The sequence below is a fragment of the Corvus moneduloides genome, chromosome 16, assembly GCF_009650955.1.
Source record: "Corvus moneduloides isolate bCorMon1 chromosome 16, bCorMon1.pri, whole genome shotgun sequence".
NCBI classification, from domain to species: Eukaryota; Metazoa; Chordata; class Aves; order Passeriformes; family Corvidae; genus Corvus; species Corvus moneduloides.
Window position 1 is genome coordinate 6780428 of NC_045491.1, and position 16569 is coordinate 6796996.

The 16569-nt window shown below is 45.2% G+C and overlaps 1 protein-coding gene across 1 annotated transcript in view; it reads left to right on the plus strand.

Moving 5' to 3' along the window:
- The first annotated feature begins 3126 nt into the window (after positions 1-3126).
- Positions 3127-16569, plus strand: part of FOXK1 (forkhead box K1) — a 55769-nt gene continuing 42326 nt past the window's right edge. Inside the window, exon 1 of the mRNA XM_032125710.1 lies at positions 3127-3535. Coding sequence (XP_031981601.1) covers positions 3153-3535 — 383 coding nt within the window. The 5' untranslated portion in view covers positions 3127-3152. The remainder of the gene's footprint in view (positions 3536-16569) is intronic.

A 16569-nucleotide genomic window follows, 5' to 3' on the forward strand; every position in this document is an offset into this window, starting at 1 on the left:
TTAGCTGACTGGAGGAGCACAAAGCGTTCCCGTGGCTGAAGGGCCCTTGGTTTGATGCTGTTGCAGGGCAGATTAGAGCTGAGCAGAGCGTTGGAGGCTGCAAGCAGAGTCCTCTGTTAAAAGCTTAGGGAAAGGATGCTGCAGGCAGGCAGGCTGCTGAGACATGGTGCTAAGCACAACCCACCAGGCAGCTCAGAGGAATCCTGTTTCTGTACACCACTTGATCACGTTGTGCATGAAGCTGGGATTTATCTCAGGGCAGTGGTGCTGGCTTAAGCAGCAAATGCCACCCAGAAGAAATTTCCAAGTAGAAAGGAAAAGACTTGTTTGAAAAAATCTCATCCGTTGGTGTGGCAGGAGTGTTCCAGTGGCCACAGATGACCATGGCACATGTGGACATGCCCACTGACACCACCAGTTCCACAGCCCTGGAGCAGCGATGCTGCACCAGCTCTGCCCTGAGCAGTTGGGAAGCCTTTGAGTAGGGCAAGGATCTTCACAGCCAGCCTCGTGTGTCAGCCCTGGGGTTATTCCCTAACTGGAGCTGCAGAAATCTGTAGCCTGTATTGAATGTGGGAGCAGTAACAGGACCCAGCCCTGCAGTGACACGTCTCTTGGCCCCACATCAGACGGCCACACGGGGCTTCCCTGCACCTCCTGTGTTTGGAACCAGGGCCCCACTCCTGCCCATAGGGGGTTGGCTCCTGCCCTGACCCAGCCTGCCCGCAATGTGTTTTCTCAGGCAGCCCTAGAAACAGTTACTGACAACATCTGGCAACAGCCTCACCCTATCTATGCCTGATCCTTTCAGAGCCCTCCTGGTCAAATTTGGGATTTTAGAAAAGCTTTAGACATGAATGTAAATCTCTGGTGCTGCTTTCTTTTTCTCTTCTAATTTTTTTTTTTTTTTTTGACAGGTCAGGCTGCTCCGATAAAAGGTCTCACCCTGCCTGCTGCCACTCAACAGCCTACCAGCTTGGGTCCCTTTTTAAGCTCAGCTAACAGCACACTAATCCAGGGGTGGATGGAGTAAAAGCTTGAGCCAGCTCTTGTCAGGCAGCATGTGGCTCTGGCTCTACCTGATGGCCACATTTTGCTTTCTGGCCACAAGCAGTTTGGGGCAGGAGAGGAGCTCAGGCAGACAGCCCAGATCACAGCTCAGACCACCTCCCTCCTCCCCACGCCCCCTCTGTGGATGCCTTTCCTCTCTCTCCTGCAACCTTTTTCTGTGCCCAGCTCGGCTGAATCTCACTGCAGAGCTGACATTGGTGTGGAGGAAGTGGGATTGGCGTTTTGTTAGACGGTGCTTTTCTCTCTTCCTCTCGGCTGGTATTGAACTGCAGAGGCAAAGAGCCCTTACTGAAGATGGTGTCTCGGGTGAGATGTCTAACACAGGTCCCGACTGCTCAGCAGTCATTAAACATCTCAGGGAAGATGTTCCAGGAAGAGGAATGTTAACCTTGTGGTCCTGGACCAATTCCAGCTCGTTTAATTACAGTTTTCATTGCTGAAATTTGCTCTGCACTTTTGACCAGTTATGGGATTTTTTTTCCCCATCTCCTTGAAGCTGTTGAGCAGCCTTGCTACGAGCTGACACATTCCCCACACAAGCTGAAGTAATACAAAACTACAGCTGCTCCCTCTCCCAAGTTTCTCAAATTCATTGTATTTTCTGATTACTTAACTATTCAGGATTCTGCAAAGTATCACCAGCTAACCTATACAGAAACATTTTATCTGTTTAATCCGGATATATGTATATATGGATATGTGTGTATAGTGCTGAATATACATGAGCCAAATACATGCTGTTTTGGGAAAGAGCATGACCTTTATCATTAATATAAATATAGATATAAATATAATACATAATCATACAGAAATATAAAAAGTAATTTGAAGAAATGCTGTAATGCAAGCTAAACAACCTACACAGTCCCTTATAATGAAAAACTGTGAGTATAAAGCTATATAAAAGCACTGCATGATTACATACACTCATATATGAGTGTATCTGTTTATATATATATATAAACTCTATGAAAGTGCGTTAAGGTGTTTCAAACCTCACACCTTTGTGTATGTGGGATGAATCTCCCCCTTCAGCAAGCCTTGGCAAACAGTCCAGGGTTATTAAGGAAGTGTTCAAGGCCAGGTTGGATGGGGTTTGGAGCAACCTGGTCTAGTGGAAGGTGTTCTTACCCATGGCAGGGGTGTGGAACCAGATGAGTTTTTAGTGTCTCTTCCAAGCCAAAATTCTATGATTCCATGGAGAGGCAGCAAAATGCCACTGAACCCAGCTCATGTCAGAGACCAGACCCCAGCCAGAGGATGGATGTGTCCCTGCCCCACAGAAAGCCTGGAGCAGGTTGGTTTGGGCTTGGGGTGTCTCTCCAGCACAGGGAGTTGTTAATGAGGTGATTCGGAGAGAGAGACTCTTTGTTAGGAACTGCAGTGATAGGACAAGGAGTAACGGGTACAAATTGAAAGAGTGGAAACTTACGTGAAATATTATGAAGAAATTCTTCCCTGTGAGGGTGGGGAGGCCCTGGCACAGGTTGCCCAGAGAAGCTGTGGCTGCCCCTGGATCCCTGGAAGTGTCCAAGGCCAGGTTGGACAGGGAGCAACCTGGGGTAGTGAAAGGTGTCTCTGCCCATGGCAGGGGCTGGAACTGGGTGATCTTTAAAGTCCCTTCCAGCCCAAACCATCCTGGGATTCCATGTAGAGGCAGCAGAAGGCCACTGAACCAAGCCCATGTCAGTGACCAGAACCGGGCCGTGGGGTGGACCTGCCCCTGCCCACAGAAAGCCCGGATCCCCGCGGCTCGGGGGGTTGTTAGTGCGGCGATGCGGCCCCGGGGCCGGCACAGAGCGGTTTAACCGCCGGGAGCCCCTCGGCCGCGGCCGCTCCCTCACACCTGCCCGCGCTGCGCTGCGCTGCGCTGCCCGCCCTGGCCCGCAGGCGGCGCCGCGCGGCCGCCGTTGCCGCCCCCGCCCCGCGCCCCGGACGGCGGCGGGGCGTCCGCGCCCGGCGGAGCTGCCGGGGGAGGCAGCGGCCGGCGCGGCTCCCGCCCCGCCCCGCGTCCCCGCCATCCCCGCCCCGCCGGCCCCGCCCCGGAGGCCGGCACGCTGGCTCGCTCGCTGCCGGGGAACATGGCCGAAGTCGGGGAGGACAGTAGTGGGGCGCGGGCTCTGCTGGCGCTGCGCTCGGCACCCTGCAGCCCCGCCGCCGCGCCCCCTCCCGGGCCGCCGCCCCCGGCCGCGCCGCCCGCCGCCTGCGCCGGGCCGGTGCTGGCGCGGCTGCAGGGCCGCGAGTTCGAGTTCCTCATGCGGCAGCCGGCCGTCACCATAGGCCGCAACTCCTCGCAGGGCTCGGTGGACGTCAACATGGGGCACTCCAGCTTCATCTCGCGGCGGCACCTGCAGCTCAGCTTCCAGGAGCCGCACTTCTACCTGCGCTGCCTTGGCAAGAACGGCGTCTTCGTGGACGGCGCCTTCCAGCGCCGCGGCGGCCCGGCCCTGCAGCTCCCGCCGCAGTGAGTGCCGGGGGCCGGGGGCGGCGGGGCCGGGCCCGCTCCGCAGGGCAGGAACGGCCCCAGGGGCCGGAGAGGGACCCTCTGTCCCGGGGAGGGGACGTGGGGCTGGGCGGAGCGGGAGCTCCTTCAGGAGGGGACGGCGAGGGGATCCCTCGCCCCACCGCGCAGACGGTGAGCTGCCTGTGTCCCATGCAGGGGATGTGGGTCTGCCAGGAGAAGGGCCTGAGGTGATGGTGAGGGGCCACAGCTGATGAAGGAAACAGGGGTCAAGGATCCCCCTGCCCACCAAGGGTCAGAGGGCATGGTGAGGGTCTGCCTCTGAAGAAGGTGGAGGGCTTGAGATAGCGGTGAGGGATCTCCTTGCTCACGGAGAGCCTGAAGGGACAGTTAAGGTCCCCTCCCTTGAAGCTGGTCACAGTGGGTGAGGGACACTCACCTGGTGGAGGGCCTGAGGTGGCAGTGAGGGACATCTGCCTGTTGACGACTTCAGCATCAACAAGGGATGTCCTCGCCTTCCCGGCCTTGCTGCTGTCCATGGCTGACAAAGGGATCGTGTTCATCGGGACTGGGGCTGCTCACTCTGCGGGAACCATGCCTGGGGAAAAAGTGTGAAGAAGTGTGAGCCCCTCACTGCAGGGTATCCCCCATGGTCATCGTCCTCCATGCCTGCCTGCAGACAGACTCATGTTCAACTGGTGGCCCTTAAGGGTTTCAAAAAGACAGAGAAGGAGGGACTCTCAGTGGGCTAGAACTTGCTACACCCAAGGCTTGTCTTCGTTGGAAAAGATCTAGTGGAAAAAGTTGGAAACCACTTTGCCAGAGTGCTTACTTAAGGGTTGGCAGGTTAGGTGGTGTTCCTGGTGCCTCTCTGGAGCAGCAGAAAAAAGGAGTCAGGCCAGGCTGGGAGTGATGCTGCTCACCAGGACAGCAGGTGCCCAAGGTGTCTTTGCTTCCTTAAGGAACGGGAGAAGGATGCAGAAGGGTTTGCTATGCTACCAGAGTCTGTGTTCTGTTAGACTCTCTTGCAGAAAGAAGAACGAGGTTGATGTTAAGCTATTTCTTCCTCTGAAAACATTGTTTATGGTTGCTGAGTACTGTCCAGCAACTGCAGTGCTTCACCCCAGGGCAGCAGCATGGTAGTGGTGGGTGATGTAATTCCTGTGTGCATCTCCTCAGGTTGTACCAGACAGACTGTGCCTAATGCCCTCTCGGAGTGGAAACGCACTGTAAAGGCAGGAGACCGGGGGTTTGTTGTTTGTACAAAACATCTCTTTGCATCTGTCACGTTTTGGCTTTGGTACTGTTTACCTCCAGCACCAGGGTCCTGGAGTTATCCCTCTCTTGCCAGCCTGTCGCTCAGGGGAGGGTTTTTTAATTACTCATTTCCTCTGCAGGCTGCTTCATTTTGTATTTAGTAATTTAGTTATAGCTCCCTAGCTGCTCACTCTCTGAGGCGTTTTGGTTTGTAATGTGTTTCATTTTCTATAAGAGATGTCCTTTAGTGTCTGTTTAATTAATCTGGCTTTGTAAAACAAGACCACCTGAAGCCCTGGGCACTTCTGTTGTCATTCCCTCTGGCTCTGGTGTCTGTGCAAGCTCTCTCCTCCCTGCCATTCTGTTTCTTCACTTGGTTAATTATAAGCATTGTGATAGAAAACTATGTCAACCAGCAACCTCGTTGCTTATTTCTGTCCCCTTTGCTCCTGACTCCTGGAGTGGGAATGGCAACTTTCCTTCTGCATCCCTTTAAAGGGAGGAGTTTAATGTACACTTACGAACTGTACACAATAAGGCATCCTCATAGCTTGGCTGCTGTTTGAGCTACATAAATAAACTTGGTGCTCCTCCCTTTCTGACTTCCAGAGTAGGAAAATGTTTTGCATCAATCTAGAGGAATTTGGCCCCTTGCTTCTGTCAGGTAAACAACTCCTTACTGGCCAGTCAAGGGTTTGTAACCCAGACCAGGAAGAAGAAAATCTTGTTGAAGCTTGGTGTACACAGTCTTGATTGAGGCTTGAAACTCTGCTGTTTTCTCATTATCTCCACTCTTGAAAAATCAGACGATTCCCTCCAAGTCACCCTCTTCACTTGCACACACACAAAAATCTCCTCTCCCCAGTAAACACAAAGTGCCATTTCTTTTCTGTAGAGAAACCTGTGTACTTCCTGCCAGCTGATGTCAGGAGGACAGAGTGAGGACGGGTTGTAGTACACAGACTTTACACGATGTTTTCTGCATATTTTGGTAACACTCCTGCCCTGTTTGATACAGCCACACCTTCTCTGTGTACCAGCAGGATGTACAGTTTATATTAAGTTTCAGGAATTAGTGATCATTCCATTCAGTGTTTTAGAGGGAGGTCCTTGTGATGTGGGGAGCTCTTGCTGGTAATATTTTAAGAACCAATTGTTTGCATGGTTGTCCTCCCTTTTTCCCCCTCCACACCTGCAAAGGACGGCAGAAATGTGCAAAGTGCTGTTTGCTTTGGACCACTGCAGTCACTGCTGCTGTTACATTACAAGCAAAGGAAATGCTTGTGCATCATGAGATCATGAATGGAAGCAGAGGGTTCCAGGAAAAAGTGTCTTTCAGTTTAGTTCATACAATTGGCTAAAAAATAGTTGCTGAGCTCATAAATTCTGTTTTCTGAGGTTCTGTCTCACTTCACTATTTCTGTATAGAACTTCTCTTTTCTAAGTTTAGAAGTAATTCCTGAAATGTACGGAAGATCTCGTCAGGAGGGGTGGGGAAGGAAGGAAAGGGGGAGTTCGAGACATCTCTTGAAGGCTGTACTTACCTCCTGTCTCAACAGCCCTACTCAAAATCGAGGGCTTTTGAAAATCTTTGTATCACTTCCTCCATCATCGTGGTGTGTGTGGATTATCTGCTGTAGCCAGGATTTTACTGCTGGGCAGGAGTATCATATTCCACAGCTGTGTTGTTATGGGAGGTTGTATTTCACAGATGTGACGACATAACTATACCATATAATTAAACAATAATAACCAACAAAGAGGACATTTCCTAGAGGTTAATGACACTTAGGAACAAAGTGGGTGGAAGAGTGGAGGGCCTATGGTACAGCTGAAGATCCTTAATCAGTTTAATTAATAAGTGCCACACTGCAGCAGACATTACAAATATGAATCAAGATGAAATGATGGAAGTACTTACATCAAAAATAAGTGCTTCAAATCAAATTAATGATTTGCTAGAAACTCTTTTTATAGCTTGTGATTTTTTTTAGCTGTGCTGGTGGGAGCTGGAAATCTGTAGATAAATATCTGGGTATAAGATACCCAGAGAGAAGGAGAGGAACTCAAAACTACCAGGAGAATATGCACTAGATTTAAAAAACTATGGATACCAGAAAAAGTGTAAGATAGAGCAGGAACTATTAACTGTAGTATTTTTTCCTCTTGAAGACAGTAGTTTCTTCAAATTTACAGTGTAATCAGGTGTTTACAGGATCAGGCTAATGATGAATTATTAACTTTTTCTTGGTTGTCTTCAAAATTGACTCAGTTTTAAAAATAATTGGCAACAAGAAGTTAGGCACTTTCAGTAACTAAAATAAGCATTTGTTTGGTTATTTATTTATTTTATCCCTCAGAACAGAAGGAACTGTTAACAGTTGAAAGTTAAACTTGCTAACCTGAATTTTAATTAGCTATGAGTCAAGTCTTCAGATGCTCCTAAATACAAAAGTTCTATTGACTACAACCTGCAAATGTTGGTTGAGCATAGCCTGATAATAGCACTTGAGCCTTTTGAACTGTGAGCTCAATAGATTGGAAAATGATGCTTGTCTGGGAACGTTTCATGGGATATTTGCTTATTGCTTCTGTGACCATTTAGAAATTTTGCAGTGGTGTAATTAATGGAGCCTGAAGTTGGCGTTTTTCAGTGTAAATGGATTGTTTCAGTATGAGATTTCTCAGCATAAAAACAAGTTTTTAAACCTGTAGTTCTTTTAGCATTTAGGAAATAAATGGAGGAGCTTTTTTAGTTTGAGAATAAATACAAGAGAAGTAAATATATGGATGTATGAAACCATATTAAAACACGGAGTTAAAATAAAAAAAATATGTATATAACCCCCATTATAAATTGAAAACTTACCATGCATGTCAAGTTTTATTAAGAGCATGCTGCTTTATTTATAATGGGATTTTTCTAGGTGCTCAATAAACTTGACAAAAATAAATACTTCAGTACTCTGACCACACACCAAGGTGCTGATCCTGCAGAATTTTACTCGTGCATTAATCTTTCCATATTGTGAGCACACAAGTTCCCTTCGGTGTCTGGGTAGTGGAGGTGTCTCAGCAACTGGAGTTTAGTAATTAGAAAATGGAGAGTTAGATCCAGTTTCTTAGGGACATAGCTGTACAGTCTGTTAGCCAGAAACTCGGCACTAATTCAAGTTTAAAAAAATGCCATATTCTAGAAAAATGGAGATGTGCACAATGCACTGCAGTGTTTTGGTGACCTCACCAACCACTCGAGCTCCATTCTTGTGGTTGGAGCGATGCCATCACGGTGGGTACGAGGGAGGGTGTCCTTACATCTGGGGGCAGCTGCACACCCTGTGTGCACACACTAAGGAAATGCTTTGACCACATAACCATGACTGCAGAACTAGTTGTTTCTGAAATGCTGCATATGTATGTTGTCTCTGGTAACTCGTTAGGTAGTTTTGCTTCTTAAATATTGCATTATCTGCATTTGCAACTTTTCTTTTTTGTTCTTTGTTTGAAATACGCTGTTTGCTGTGCTACAGCTTGTGGATGGTGGTTTTACTCTTGCTAGAAACCCTTTAAAGATTTGCTTTCTTAGTGCTTCATCTTGTATTTTTCATGCTCTTACTTAATTTCAAAGACTCTCTTTGAGAACAGGTTTTTTTAGTGCACAGCAAGATGTGATAAAGGATTACCTGATTTTAATTATGGAATTCATGTCAAGTAATAATTTTTGGCTAAGCAGCTCAATTTGTCATGAGTTTTATTAAACGTTTAAGGGAAAGTTTCTCTCATGTGAAACTGCTGCTCAATTTGTTGATTCAAAAATAGCTGTGCTGTAAGTCAGGTTGTGAGTATAAACTAAGGTTATGCAAAACTCAGTGTATGTCCTTATGGATTCTTTTAAACCAGGCTTGGTTCAGCTTAGCTGATGTGTTTATTATGAAAAGATGAATCTAACGAGAACATGCCACACTTGTCTTGTACAGTTTTGTGTGGAGTCTCAGCTATAAAGTCATAAATGTGGATTCAAGTTGTGCTGGTGGAACTTCTTTGTGCTAGCAAACTCTTGATCATGGCATGTATCCTTAGGTGACTGTGGGATCCTTCCTGTGGGTACTGTTGTGTTTTCATATAAATCTAGAGGATGAATGAGTGTGAAAGTTTTTGCTTTTCTGAAAACGGGGACTAAAAATGATGAAATCTGTAGTAATTCATATCTTAGTTATTTAGGTGCCAGCTGTGTGAGCATACTCACTGTAGAGCATCTGTCCTGGTAACAAATCAAAATATGCTGTTTGCTTTTTTTTAGACCCCCCCTCTCCCCCCCCGAAAACGTGATAGGCAGCCTTGCACTGAATCACTGAAAGCATAAATGACAACCAGATTAATGTGCTTGTTGTCTTTGTAAGCAAGCTCCCAGTAACTGCTCCGCTGGCCATTTGGCGTCAGAGCTGTTCTGTGGGACGCCAAATTCTCTTGCTCGGTGTTGCAGTTTCCTGGAGGAGTAGATGTGGCAACAGGATGTTGGTAGAGAACAGGAAACTACTTGAATTTGCCACTTATGCCATGCAAATAAAGGCTTATTGCTGGCCCAGGTGTGGTAATTAGTGTCTGTTGTTGAGAGGAGTTCGTGCAGTGGTGGCAGAGAGCGGAGCCAGAGAGGATTTGGGGGCTGCTGTGTGACAGCGTGGGGTGACAAAGGGGACAGGCTGGTGAGGTGCTTGTTAAACCACTCCGATCTGACAGTTCCCTCCAGCTGGCTTTCGTATTCTGGGGGGATCTCTGCTAGCACTCAGCTCCATATCAGCTCCTCTGGCATGTGGTGATTTACTTTGAGCTCCTTCTAGCTCAGTGTCTGAGCAGTGTCTGGGTGTTCTGCCGTCAGAGCGATGGGACTCTGTAACCAGAAATGCTTCACAGACCAAGCTTGACCTCACTGCTGGTTAGACATGATGAGACAGCTTTCCTTTCCGATCCAAGTGGAAATGTGGTTAAAAAAAAGAAAAATCATGTGCTTTTGAGCTGGTGGTGTTAATGAAAAGGGAGAAATTTTCTCATTTGCTTTTAGTACAGATTCTTTCTTTTTCCTTAATAGCCATCCAGAGCACAGAGGCTTCTCTCACATGCAGCCATGTCCAACACCAGCTTTGTTTTATTAACTTTGGTTCAGTCCCTGTACATCCCAGAGTTTCCTGAGACTGCAGACTCATGACTAGGATATCCACTGTAAAGAAAGAAAAGTATGGAAGTGAAATGTGCTGTAAAGCTTAGTCCACGATGTATCAGGTGGTGGTCTTTGTTCTCTTACTGTTGCATATGCTTTGCAACAAATGCCTAAGAAGTCCCTTGAGCTTCTGCAGTGTTTTCTGACAGGTAAACTTAGGTTAGAATGTTGTTTTATGCATCTGAAATGGCTGATGGGCCCTTATGTAACTGAATGCAAGACTGAACCCAAGGAAAATGTGGAGCTGAAGGTCTGAGTGTCATTTTGCAGTGATTTTTTTGGATTTTTTTTTTTTTTGACAAATTTGTAAGATGAAAAAGCTGAAGCATTTTTTTTCTGTCTCCTGAATGTGAGCTATGACAAGACATCTTGATGTACTCCCAGACATGGTTAATCGACTAATTGTGAGTACAAATTATTGTCTGGTCTTAATGCATTCACTTCAGTCAATAATTGAGTATTAATCACTGAACTGTTTTTTCAAGTATTTATAAGTCTCCCCATTTCAGTTGACTGCAGACTCCTCATAAAAGCAGATTGATGAGATGCTTATAGAGCAGATGAATTTCTCCCTTAAGTAAATCTGAGTGAAAATTTCCATCCAATTGTATATTCTTTGTTTTCATAGTACAAATACAATTTTACTGATGTCTATTCACTCTTGTCCACAAGTGCTTTTTGCTAGTAATTCACATCTTTGGTTTCTTCAGAACAACTCAGTAAATGCATGTGTGCATTCCTTCTGCATGGCACTTAATTTTTATGAAATACATATTTTATTGGACAGTAAAACATTTAAGTATCTTAATGGCCTAATTAATACTCTGTATCCACTTCTGTCATGTGTATTTTGCTCTTCGTTATCCTTCTGCTCCTTTTTTCATGTCCTTGTGCATTTTTTATCATAAAAATTTCAAGCAGTCTTGAGAGAGCAGTCTATTACAAGGCTGTTCTTTGAATATTCAGCAATTCTAAGATTTGATTGATAGTCCCTTCCCTCCCATCCTGTCTATTTTTAGTAACTTAAAAGTGAGTTTAATTTCTTGGGTCGTCGTTTGTTGTATATGCGCAATTTACTTTGGTGGTTTTCCTCCCTCCTTTAAATGTACCAGATATGTAATTTTCATGTTCTTTGAGGATATCTTGACAGTTGGGGAGAAATAATGTAGAAGTTAATTGGGAGCTCTGCCTTAGCTGAAGGAGTAAAGATGGACAGTCTTTGTCTGGTTCTGTTAATATATGCTGTGTGATTAGGATAAGAGGAAGAGTAGAAGGAAACTTTCAGCACACTGTTAGCACTTATTATCCTGCTCCAACAATCTTCTAGCATAAGAGCCTGTTTTCATGTAAAAGTGCAATCCGCTTCATTTTTTAGGACAGAATGAGGAGACAAAAAGCCTTGCAGAGGTGGCGTAAGGACTGTGGAAAAGGATGTCCCTCCATCTCTCTCTGAAGTACAACCTTGGAACTGTACCCCCTTTTTCTGCTTCATGCCACTTCAAGGAGAGCTTTGGGAAATCTTCCCACACAAACTGTTTTAATCTTCTATCTCCCTTTAGGCCACATACAGAAGCCACCAACAGTTTGTCTAAGCAGGACTGGACTCCCTGCAGAGCCAGTTTGTGCACTTGCTGAAGGAATTGTTCTTGAGCAACTTCAGGCCTTTCCTCTCTCGAGGGCATAAGAACTCTGGACTCTTACACACTCAGAATCCTGATTGTGTGGGAGGAGAAAAGGACTAGACACAGAAAGCAAATTTTGTTTCTATCTGATGGGTAGACCAAAAAGGATTTTGCTTTTCATATTCAGTTTGAGGCGTAACCCAAACTAGTAAGGGTAGGCTCTTGGTGTGGGAGATGTGCCAACTGCTATTTATTTATTGATCTTGTTCCTTTTTTTACTTGTCTCATGGCTGGCGTAAAGTGGTGCTGGTGGCTGCCTGCCCACCATGTGTAAAGGGATGTTGACTGTCAACAAGCCTGGCAATTGGGTAGCTTTGCCTCCTGCCTTGTCCATTCAGCTGGATAATTACTATGGCTCTTCTTTTCCCATGTCTCCCTCAGACACCATCTAATGAGACAAGATAATGAAACTGTTTTAGTCCTGGGAAGACCTGCAAAGGAAGTCAAAGGCTGGCTGCTAATGCCTTTATGGAATATTAAGGCAAGCACTGAAGTTTCCTTCAGGCATAGGAATTCTTAGGAGAAAATTCCTGATTGTTAGTGGTTCAATAAAAGGATTGCTATCATTTTTTGTGTGTATTTTGTGTAAACAAGGCATATGCAAACTGGCTGTTGAAAATAGGCACAGTCAAGTAATTTAGACTTGCACATCATCTGTTTACAATCATGTGTCCCAGAGCGATGCTCACTGCGAACAGCCACGGGATGAAGTTGGGAAACAAGTTTGTTTTGATGGATATTGATTCTGAATCTGAGGTCCCTAGTCACCAAGTGGGTGCATCCTCTTCTCTAAGACGCTACAGTTTCTTCTCAATTTCTTCCTGCTTTGTTCTCCATTGCAAGAATGAGAATTCCTATTAAAAAAACCTATAGCAGAGAAGGGCCAGAATTGTGTTTCCCAAAAAGCTGATACTGCAAACTATGAAGCTCGTATAAATCTTCCAGGTAAGGTACATCCGTTAAAGTAAAATGTTTTCCTAATTCTGTATATTCTCTTGAAGCAAAGGAAAGGGAGTATTAAACTATGCCAGTAGTATGACAAGGTAACTCTCTAAAATGTTCCTAATTTAAAAATAATGAAACCACTGTGGTGACAACTTCCACATGTGCTGCGTTTTGCAAGAGTCATTGTCACTTCAGTTGGTTAAATTCTTTGCAAGGATTAAACCCCTCAGCGCAGTTGTATATACTGGCAGGATTTAAAATACCGTAGAAATCTTGTGATTGTTTTATATTGTTTGCAGTCTTAAACCATGTCCTGCTAGGTGGTCTTTCACAAGCCAATTCAGTGCATCATCATCTGAATCATAGTAAAATTATTCTCTTCTTTAGTAGAGGGAGGGAAGGTTGTGCCTGGGATTCTCTTTTAACCTTTATTTTAAATGTCAGTATTTGGAAGGATGCAGGTGGATGTCACTTTTGTAGACACTTGTGTAAGAGGCTCTGTGTTGCCCCAAATGTTTATTTGGCTCTGAGTCTAGGAGTTGTCAGCTTTTAAAACATTTAAACTACCCTCAGAGCTGTTTTAAAACAGTAATCCTGGCTTCCTCTACTGGGTATTGAATGGGTTGTGAAATGTCTTCAGAGGGAGCGGAACGGACTTGTGTGAACATTTTGCAAAGTCTTAACTCCATATGGGTACTTTTTTATAAAGTACATAAATAGTACATTAGCTTTTCCAAATCACTTTCTAAATGAACTGAACCAGCCTCAAAGGAAAATACATCATAGTCATGCTCTGCGTGTTAGAGCCCTCTTAGAGAGTCTGATTGAATTCAAAGGTTAGTACCATCCCACACACAGGCTTTTTCTGGCATATATATGTGGAAATTAGGATTTTTTCCTGAGCTTTACTGAGGTGATTTTGTTTTGCACAGCCTTCCTTAATGTGTTTATAGGTAGTTCCCTGGCTTTGGAAGGGTGAGTCTGCTAAATGGCTTGTGAGACCTTTCAAGGTATTGGGCTGGCTACTTGAAAGCAAACCCTACTAAGATGAATGGCCCATTAGAAGAAAGTTGATGGCATTGTAAATGAGATTTTACATGAGAATCAAACTGCTCTAGTGTATCCAGCAAAGATGCTGAAACAAGTGCCTCTCTCTGAAAAGGTTATTAGGAGATTTTATGAACTGCTATTTTAACGATTAGTTTTCCCTTATTCTCTTGGGTATAAAAATTTCCCAAGAGTCTGGATACTTGTACTAATAAAGAAAGAGTCTTCTCAAGGAAATGGGAGTTAAAATGAAAATGGGGATAGAATTGAAGTTGCTGCTTGCCTGTGGCAGCAGTGGACAGACTTGTGTGGTAAAAGGGGCAGGATGTGCAGCCAGCTGAAAGTTCCATGGCAGTTAAGCAAAGATTTAAAATTCTTGGTATTGAGTGAGGTATGGAAATGAATAACCAGTGCTTCTTGTAGAGGCCAATTGTGGCCCTGCAGTTAGTTCCATACTGTCAGTACATATTTAATTCTTGGTGTACTGTTTAATTTCTTATTGAAAACAGAACTCTGTGTAGAAGCTGGTATAGGGAAGTTCCTCTGAGTGTGGGTGCAGGTGGGGCTTTTTTTTGGCACTGAGGTAGGTGTTAATTGTGGTTTATGATTGAGGGGGAAACATAGTTGAGTGTCTCTGCCAAGATGAGCAAAGAAGGAAAATAGTTAATATTGACCTTTTTCATTTTAACCAAGATCGGTGGGACCAGCAGAGGCTTGGAAAACCTCTCAGAAGGGCTCTTGAATTTCACAGAAGCAGGGAAGGAGTGAGAGGTGGTGGCGAAGGCTGAGTCACTTCTTGTGGTCTCTGCTGTGGTAGAATGGAAGCCAGACTTAGGCTCGTATCTTGAGGTTTATCTTGGAGCAGGGAAAAATTGAGTGTGAATGGGGGCTAGGCAGCCTTTTCTGGTGCAGAAACACTGCACCAGAAAGTGGTAAGTGTGTGTGTATTAGAGAGCTGGTGTTGGGAATTTCTGTGACATCTCTGAAAAGCAATGTCAGGCTCACTGCCTGGGGCTGCCAGAGTAGCCACAGTCCAGAAGTCTTCAAGCAGCCAGGGGCTACGTGTTGTCATTGGGATTGGGAGCTGTGGTTTGGCAGTGCTCCCTTAGGCCTGGGGAAAGTGGGAAAAGAGAAATCCTACAGGAAGGTGAGACACATCAGACCTCTAAGCCCTTGCAAGGGCTGAGCAAAACATGCTCCTGATCCAAGACTATGCAGTGTCTGCCATTTCAGCCTTAGAGTGTAGAATTTGATGTTTAAGGAAGGATCAGTGCAGGACGAGGTGGCCAGAGCAGAACATAGAATTAAGTGTCATCCTGCATTGTTTCGTAAGAGTTGCCTTTCACTGTGCACTTGAATTAACTTAGTGGGACAGCAAGTTACCATGGGGGTGGATGGACTAACCTTATTTATCGCTCTACTATATTTTTCCAGTACCATAAAACCTTGGCTGCTGCCAAGCACACACTTGAAGTGTATTTATCTCCACAGAGTGGTTTTCTCTTTGGAACTTCTGTTCCATTCCATAGTTCTGCCAATTTGATCTGTACTTCAGCTTTGTTTAGTGGCTGTTATCTGGTGGGGTTGGGATTTTGTTTTGGTTTGGCATTTTTCATTTGAAACATCTCATTGGGATCTAAACTGAAGCTGCTTTAGAACTGAACACTTGGATATGATACTTACTTTTTTTACCAGTGTTGTCAGAGTGGCAACCATCTAAATGAAGCTCTGTGTCCTCTGAATAAGCCCCAAACTTCTGGGAATGAAGGGTCCTCCAGGGCTCTGTGGAGATGCTGCCTTAAGACACATTTGAGCTCTCTGTCAGAGCAGGAGTGACAAGTGTGATGTTCATTCTTCCAAGATGGACACTGGCTGAACAGGACTGAAATCCCCACTTGCATGCAGCCTGTTTTACAGAGGTCCATAGAGGCCAGTAATGAATAGAAGTTGTTCAGAAGTGTTTGAAATATTAGAGCTACTTATTCTGTCACCCAGTCTAAACAGCTACCCAACCCAATGATAAACGTGGTTAAAATCCCTGGAGAGATCCTGTAAATCCTAAATATACATTTACCACATGAGCAAGGTGGGCTGCAGTTGCAGAGAGAAACAATTGATGCTGTTGCCCATGTTGATTTTTGTGGCTCTGGCATGTGTGGTGAGCAGGAGAGGAGTTAATTTTAGCTTGATTAGCAACACAGAAGGGAATCAAGATGACTGTTGTAAATGGCCGTGGGATGAGATCAATGAGGGTAGTTTATTTCCATGCATCTAAGTGGGTGTTCTAAGCAATTTAATTTTTCTTTTTTGTTTGTTTTTAAGAGAACCAAGAATGTTAATGCATTTAGTCCTTGAAATCCTTCTGGGACGGCAGTTCTGGATACTTTGTTGTTGTTGCATGGTCATTGCTTTAAATGAACACCAGGTGCTTGTGTTCTGTTCCCCAGCAGTTGTTTCCCTGCTCTCTGTTACCTGGCTCAGCAGCAAGTGGTGAGTGATTCTCAGTACTGCACTCTCCATTTTTCTCCTACTCACCTTTGTTTATATTCTGGAGCATGTTCCCAACTGTTTATGATTAAACATTGCTCAAACAGCCAGGTTAAGATTTATTGACACAAAGGAGGCTGGGAGGAGGGAGTGGCTGGCTGGTCATCTGTGTCTACTTCCAGCTGATAGTGATGTTTTTGATGTTGTCCACGTGTCTGTGCAATGGAGGCTGCTGTCCAAAAACACCAGCAAGGGGCTGATCCTTGTCAGCACAGCCTTCTTCCCTTTGTGTGACACGGTAAAAGTCTCGAGCATGGCAGTTTGTGTAGGTGATGCACTCCTTTCTCTTCAGCTTGGCTTTCTGGAAACATCCCGTGGCTCTTGAGGAGGGGACCTCTATTTTT